At 39.6% G+C, this 8,063-nt stretch overlaps 2 protein-coding genes across 2 annotated transcripts; both read left to right on the top strand.

Annotated features, from left to right (window-relative positions):
- Nucleotides 1–999: 999 nt before the first annotated feature.
- On the top strand, nucleotides 1,000–3,423 carry LOC128984434 (uncharacterized protein K02A2.6-like). Its single transcript, XM_054403754.1, has one exon. It carries the CDS (start codon nucleotides 1,000–1,002, stop codon nucleotides 3,421–3,423), a length of 2,424 nt encoding a protein of 807 aa, XP_054259729.1.
- A 49-nt stretch (nucleotides 3,424–3,472) lies between these two features.
- LOC128984433 (uncharacterized protein K02A2.6-like) lies at nucleotides 3,473–5,080 on the top strand. Its single transcript, XM_054403752.1, has one exon. The coding sequence runs from the start codon at nucleotides 3,473–3,475 to the stop codon at nucleotides 5,078–5,080; it is 1,608 nt and encodes a 535-aa protein (XP_054259727.1).
- The last annotated feature ends 2,983 nt before the right edge of the window (nucleotides 5,081–8,063 follow it).

Raw genomic sequence — 8,063 nt, 5'->3', positions numbered from 1 at the left:
TCAAACTTATACATTCTGAATAAAGTACACCACAAGACTACTCGATTGATCATTGTGATTTTGTAGAAGTATTTTTCTAATTAAAATTATATGAAGAGTGTTCGTGGGTTTTAAGATTGACAAGGACTTTTTTGCATCTTCAAAACTATTTATTGATAGAATTTTTAGTACCTATTCGACTTAAGTAGCCTAGCAGACTTGAAAAATCTGTAAGTTATAGGTGAAAATCTAATTGGAAAGCTACGAACTCATGAATATGTTAAAGTACCATCCTCTAGGACTCTTCGATATTATATTAAATATTAAATTGACTCAAATCCTTTTTTGAGTGATTCAGGACCAAACCCCAGAACAAATCATCTGTGCATTAATACCCAGCTAACAAATATTCCAAATTAAACTAACTGTCATACCAGAGACGTAGACATGCGGATGGCTAATTAAAAGCAACTCTTAAAAATGAATCGGTCATGATAGCAGTTTAGAAACACATTGTGAACAAAGACTTTTCTGTAAATTGTTTTAGGATAGTGGATTGATAAAATGTTATCATTTTAGTGATATTTTCCCTTACAAACTGGCTGTTAAGATGATATCTCAAAGGTAGGTGAAATGTAACAAAGATAATCAATAAATAACTTTTCAGATAAACTTTATAACCATTTGGATTTCGAGAGTATATTTCTTCCATATTGTAGTAGAAGTCATTATAGTTTCATATATGAACAGTTATAATTATTAGTAACGGAAGAGTTATTATGTTTTGCGGGGTGGCTGCACTGTGCACTGGGCCCTGATGTGGGATGATTCGTCACGGCTCCCTCTTCTATGTCCACCAACGAACGTAAGTGGTTCTCTTGCTGTTTTGTCCACTTTTCTAGCGTAACGTTAGGTTACGACATTTTGGCGCAGTCGGTAATAAACCTTTTTATCATAGTTAGGGTAGTACGCGATAACAGTTGTTGTTTTAGTGCGTTATTAGAGTTGAGATGATTAAAAATGGCGAGTATTAGTGTTGGCAGGATTTCGGAATTTAATCCAAGTGAGGAGGACATTGTGCCCTATTTGTTGCGCCTGAAACATTTCTTCAAAGCGAACAATGTTAAGAAAGAGAACGAGGTGTCGGTTTTAATTACAGTTATTGGTCCCAGGATTTTATCGGTACTTTCCGATTTATTATCACCGGTAGAGGTAGATTCCAAGACCTATGATGAACTTGCAGGGTTGTTGAAATTACATTATGCGCCCAAGAAGTTGGTTGTGGCGGAGCGATATGTATTCTACTCTCGTGTGCAAAAGCCGTGCGAAAGCATAGCAGAGTTTGTGGTTTCAATAAAACATTTGGCTAGTTCGTGTAAATTTAGTACCTTTTTGAAAGACGCTTTGAGGGACAAGGTGATTTCCGGCATTTCTAATGAAAATATCCGGCAAAAATTGTTGTCGGAGGAATTAGACTTTGATGAAATTTATGCGTTGGCGCTCAGGCTGGAACAGGCCGAATCGCAGTCGAGCCTATTTGGGCAACCTCGTGGGGACATTGCGAAAATCAATGTGAAAAGTCAAAATAGGCCTAAAACTTTCGTGAATAGGAGTAGTGAAAATCAAAATTCTAGAAACTCTTGTTGGAGGTGTGGTTCTGCTGGTCATTGGCCTAGTGCGTGTGCGTTCGCCAATTACAAGTGTCACGGTTGTCAGAGAGTAGGTCATCTCAAGAAAGTGTGTAAAGCCAAGAAATCTTCTAGTTTCCATGGTAAAAAGTCGACACCTAGGATGGGGGTCCATCAAGTGGAGGAAGAGGTTGGCCTAGGCCTAGAAGTTCCAATGGCAGAGATAGGTTTGTACAACCTTAAATCAGGATCAGACAACGGCTATAAGGTAGGCCTAGTGGCTAATGATGTATATTTAGAAATGATTCTAGATACAGGCAGTGCCTTGACTATATGTCCTTCTGAGATATTTTATGAAAAATTTTCTAAGCTCAAACTTAGGCCAGCAAATGTGAAACTTACTACTTATTCAGGTCATGATGTACCTGTTCTGGGACAAGTGAATGTCAATGTTAAATATAATAATCAGCAGGCGAGTTTGCCTTTGACAGTAGTTAGTTTAGAAAGTAAGAGTCAACCGATTCTGTTGGGCCGAAACTGGTTAGGTCAGTTGAGGTTAGATTGGCAAAACGTGTTTTCATGTAAAGCCACTGTGGCTCATAGTTCTGATGTGGATATTGCTAAGTTGAAGAGTAAATTTAGGTCAGTTTTTCAGCCTGGAACGGGCGAAATTAAGGGTGTTAAGGCTCACATTGTTTTGAAGGAAGGGACAGTCCCTAAGTTCTGTAAGGCGAGACCAGTGCCTTTTGCGTTAAGGGAGAAAGTTGAGAGTGAGTTGGACCGAATGGTTCAAGAGGATGTTGCGTACAGAGTTACTAATTCACAGTGGAGCACTCCACTTGTGGTTGTCCCTAAGCCTAATGGTGTTAGGCTTTGTGCCAATTATAAAATTACCCTTAATCAGTGTATTGAAATGGAACATTACCCGCTTCCACAGGCTCAAGATATTTTTGCAACTCTAGGTGGTTGCTCAGTTTTTAGCTGCCTTGATCTTTCAAATGCGTATCAGCAATTGGCGGTAGCGGATGAATCGCAACATCTGTTGACCTTAGCCACCCATAAGGGTCTGTATCGATTAAAAAGGCTACCATATGGTTTGTCTTCAGCTCCTGCAATTTTTCAGTCAGCCATCGACCAAATTTTAACAGGTCTTCCAGGAACCGTGGCGTACTTAGATGACGTCTTAGTAGCGGCTCGCTCTAAGGAAGAGGGGCTCGCCCGTCTGGCGCAAGTGCTGCAACGCCTTGATGAGTTTGGTGTTCGAGTAAACCAACAAAAGTGCAAGTTTTTGCAATCTTCAATAGAGTATTTAGGACATGTGATTACCCGAGATGGTCTCCGTCCACAAGAAAGTTTGTTAACTGCGCTGCGTAAAGCGCCTGAGCCTAGTACTAAGGAAGAGTTAAGAGCCTATATTGGTCTAATAAATTATTATCATGCATTTATACCTAACTTGTCTGCTAGAATAAGCTGTTTTTATGACTTATTACATAAGGACCATCCATGGGGGTGGTCGGATGTGTGTTCTAAGACCTTTCAGGAGAGTAAATCATGGGTGTTGGACTCAAGTTTGTTAGTTCACTATGATGTAAAAAAGCCCATAGTTTTGACGTGTGATGCGAGTCCCAGAGGGGTGGCTGCAGTTCTATCTCATCTCATCGATGGTCAGGAAAGGCCAATTGCCTTCGCATCGAAAACGCTAAGTTCCAGTGAACGGAATTATTCTCAGTTACATCGGGAGGCTCAGGCTTTGATCTTTGGAGTCAAAAAGTTCATAAGTATATATATATGGACGACATTGTATTTTACAGACTGATCATCAGCCGTTGACGGCTATTTTTGGCTCTAAAAAAGGCGTTCCTAGTATGGCGGCAGCTAGGCTGCAGAGATGGGCCTTGATTCTATCAGCATATGATTTGGAGGTTAGGTACCGGAAGGGAGTGGATGTCCCTCATGCTGATGCGTTGTCTAGGCTACCCTTAGCAGAAGCGGAACCTATAGAGCTGGATGCTAATTTTGTTTCACATGTAGATGTGTGTACAGAAGTGATGAACAATTTCTGTGTTGTCAAGGACATTGCACCTATTACTGCCTTGCATATAGGTAAAATGACGGATAAGGATCCGATTCTTTCGAAGGTCCGAGATTTTGTGATGTACGGCTGGACGAGCTCGGTTGAGCCGGAACTAGCTATTTTTCTAAGGAAGAAGGACGAGTTGTCCGTGGAACAAGGTTGTTTGCTGTGGGGTTCTCGTGTAGTGATTCCAAAGAAACTGTATTCATCTGTGCTTCAAATGTTGCATGATCAACACCCGGGAGTTACACGCATGAAGATGCTGGCGAGAAGTTATGTCTGGTGGCCAGGCATGGAGAAGTCGATTGAAGACGTGGTGGCCTCTTGTTCTGCTTGTCAGTTAACTAGGAATTCGACACCTAAAGTACCGTTGCAACAATGGCCTACCACATCAACCCGATGGCAGAGGATACACATTGACTTTGCGGAGGATCCAGAGTCGAGACAGCAACTTTTAGTTTTGATTGACACATACTCTAAATGGTTAGAGGTATTTATCATGAGTTCCATGAATTCTTCCAAGGTTATCGAGAAACTCCGTACCTTGTTTTCATCGTATGGATTGCCTGTCGAACTGGTGTCGGACAACGGAAGATCTTTTACTAGTCAAGAGTTCAAAACCTGTTTGCATAACAACAATGTGAAGTTCACATTAACTCCCCCGTATCATGCGGCTTCAAATGGATCTGCAGAGAGAAGTGTTCAGGAGGTCAAGAAAAACCTTTTGCGTCAAGTGATTGAGGAACATCAGCGTTCTCAGCGTACCACTCTTCAAATGAAATTAGATAATTTCTTGTTTGCGTACCGCAACACTCCAAATACAGTTACTGGCTTAACCCCTGCAGAAATGTTCCTGTCTTGGAAGCCTCGTACACAGTTGGTTATGTTAAAACCCAATCTCCAGTCATCCATTGATCAAAAACACAGGGAACAAAAAGATGCAGCTGATAGGCTTAGGGGAAGAAGTAGATTTTTCTCAGAAGGTCAGGCAGTCTATGTCAAAACTGTCCGAAATGAAAAGATATCTTGGGTTCCTGGCAAAATAATTCTACAGAGAAGTCCGGTCACCTATCTTGTGAGTGTCATTGGTGGAAAACCCCCATTTTGTCATGCAGACCACTTGAGAGCTCGGTATGCAGAAGAGGAGGAGATTTTTGTATCACCCAAGGATCCCATTGTATCACCCCAAGTACCCAAGAATTCACCCCCGCCGGAGGATCGACCAACTAGTCCCCAGATGATGTCACCTGTACCTAGGCCTACTACCAGTCCCAGGGAGAGCCTAGGGCAAGCCCAGCCTCAGCCAACTCCTGTGTCACCGCTAGCACAGTGCAGCCCACTACCCTCGCTGAGGAAGTCTGGACGGACTGTGCGAAAGCCTCACAGGCTGGACTTGTAAAATTATGAATGAATAATGGGAAGAAGAAATTTTGGTTGCGTTTTATGGAAAGTGAATTTATTTTATTTTAAAAGTTGAGTTAATTTTGAATTTATGGTATTGACTTTTTTTATGGGGAAGACGAGTGTAGTAGAAGTCATTAAAGTTTCATATATGAACAGTTATAATTATTAGTAACGGAAGAGTTATTATGTTTTGCGGGGTGGCTGCACTGTGCACTGGGCCCTGATGTGGGATGATTCGTCACGGCTCCCTCTTCTATGTCCACCAACGAACGTAAGTGGTTCTCTTGCTGTTTTGTCCACTTTTCTAGCGTAACGTTAGGTTACGACACATATGAATTAGGATAATTTGAAAAATCAATGATGTGCTTAAAATTAAAACAATGGTCCTAGACAAGTTGGTTAACGAGTAGTTAAAGTGTTAAACATCATATTTACGGTGAAATGGTATGTTGAGTTAAGTAATATCATAGACTAACTAACGTTTTATCTATGGTAGGCCTAATATTTTACTTTAACAAAGATATAAAGAAACAAGCTCGGTGAGCTTGTTAACAAATCATTCAATCACGAGCAACACCTTCGTTGTAAAAAAAACGTCTCGAAAAAAAAAACACTCGTCGAAATAAATTGTCGGATCGTTTCACACCTCCGATTTTGATTTCGCCGAAAGAATCCGTATTCCACCGAATTGAGATAAGATCAGCGCAGCGGCTCGTCGAAATGATCAAAGATCACAGGTGGGCCTTGGTCATCCGGATCCTGTCACTTCTTGTTTTTATAGGTCTTTGGTTGTTTCGTAGTCAAAACAAATTAGAGGTGTTTGATCCGCCGCGATACCGTCGCTATCGACACCTCCAAGCCTTCCGTACAACTAAAGAAACGGCGGGAGTTTTTGCCGCCAACGTGGATCGCGGAATTGACGATTTACTTCAATTAGCGGACAATGGTTGAGTACTGAAGAAGATTAGTCATTCCAAGAACCTCACGATCCGATAGTTTAACTGTTGTACGTCTACGTGAAAACTCCCGATCGAACACGGAGAAATCAATAGTGATTCCGAGTAAGTGCGATTATTGTAGGATTCCTGTGTTTTTCTATTTTCCTGTCGGCTCTTTTGTCTGGGTCGGAAGTATCTATGACCAGAGACACAGACGCTTTTTATAATACATACTATACAACTAAGACATGTGTAACTTGATAAAAAGTTCAACAAACCTGATTAAACTATGTTAATCATTATTTTTTTAACTTCTTTTCACGAAGTCTTTTTTCCGCCAATAAATAAGTCAACCAATTAAATTTGTCATTACGTTCGTAAAAAAAATCCCTATACAAAAAAATCTTCCAACAAATGGGTTAATAAAATGGCTTATGGACATATTGGAGTTTTTGCGTGTAAGGAATTTTCAGGTGGCCTTTAAAATTACTGCTTTGGGAAGAATGAAAATGTTTGAAATTCTACAAAACGGGAGTTTTCGTCCATCATGTTCTAACCTAATCATAAAGAAGAATAATCCACTGTAGTTACTTTCTATTGTAACTTCGTATTTATTAATTATTAATTTATTTTTTGTATCCTTCCTCAAATATTGAAGAAGATAATGATGGTATCCTCTAAAATCAAACTACTCAATAAAGATTTCATGATCAAAGGTAATGCTCTGTTCTAGGGTAGTTTAAGACCTAAATTGTTATCTTTTATCATCCCATTCCATTTCGAAGCATTGGTGAAGCTAATAATACAAATGATATGGTTAACCTACAATACAACCTCGAAGTAAAAGTAGACTATTGCTTTTGTCTATTTTAACCGAATTCCTTCACTTGCTCATGCAGGGCTCTGGAGGCTGGAGCAGGTATCTCCCCTTGATCCCTGTTCTGCTCTCCCTTCTCCGTCATTGTGTCACCGACGTCGAACCTGACGGATAATCCGCATTCAACGCAGTTTACAATTACCCGACAAAAAGTGGGACGGATTGTTCGGAAATTGGAGCGACGCTGTAAAAAGAGCTTGCATAAAGTGTCTTCACAGGTGGGTGACTACAAAAGGGCGACCTCAAAGGCTCTTACGTTCTTTCATGGCTCGCTGGCGTTAAAATATTCTTTACAACCCGTACTAGGGGACATACTTTCTTTTTTGGGCCTCTTTGAATTATTTAAGAGGTCGCTGTGAAAGGACTTGTACAAATATGCCCCAAGTAAGGATGCTGTTTAGTTTTCTCACTGGAATAAATTATCGTATATTTAAAGGTTAAATGGACATGTGTAAAAGAACATTGTAAATACCCCCTAGGGATCTCTGCGAAGAAGTATTTCACAAACTGTTTGCTTGCGAAAGTTAACTTTTAATGTTTAAATGTTGCAAGTAGACTTTTCATTCTAAAGTAGGATGTAAAACCTGTTTTAATGTTTGTTCCATAATGGTGATGTTAGAGTGCACGGACGTTGACTAATTTAATTTTTTATGTTAGGGTAAATTTTAAGATTTTTGCTTTATTTATTAATTATAAAAACACATCATAAGAAATTCTTCTAATACCAGATACCAGAGGATAACCACGAACTAATAACTAGATTGTTATATTCAGTTAAAATGGTTCATTAAATAGAAACATAGTAAAGTAACAAAAAAAGTGACAAAAAGTTTTTGTCTATGGTTAAATCCACAAATATCATAACAGAAAACATTATGGATCATAAACATACACAAATGACGTCACTCCCCAGAATGCCTAAGCTAATAGCTGCTACTGCTGTTTTGACAGTTCTATTATAAAATCATGTTTACTTTCGGGCCAGTGACATTATTTGTTTATGTTTATGATCCCTATTTCTGTTGTAATATTAGTGCTTAAATCTATTTATTTCGTACCAAACAATTAATAATTGTCGATTTCGAATCAAGTATTTGTACCTTGTATGCAGGTCTAACCAATTATGGTCCAATGGTCATTCGGACCTCCAGATCCAAACCACA

The sequence above is a fragment of the Macrosteles quadrilineatus genome, unplaced genomic scaffold, assembly GCF_028750875.1.
Source record: "Macrosteles quadrilineatus isolate MER2022 unplaced genomic scaffold, UCM_ALF_1.0 Scaffold_2__2_contigs__length_208266976, whole genome shotgun sequence".
In the NCBI taxonomy this organism is placed as follows: Eukaryota; Metazoa; Arthropoda; class Insecta; order Hemiptera; family Cicadellidae; genus Macrosteles; species Macrosteles quadrilineatus.
Note: the sequence above shows the minus strand (reverse complement) of the source record. Positions and strands in the feature narration are given on the sequence as shown.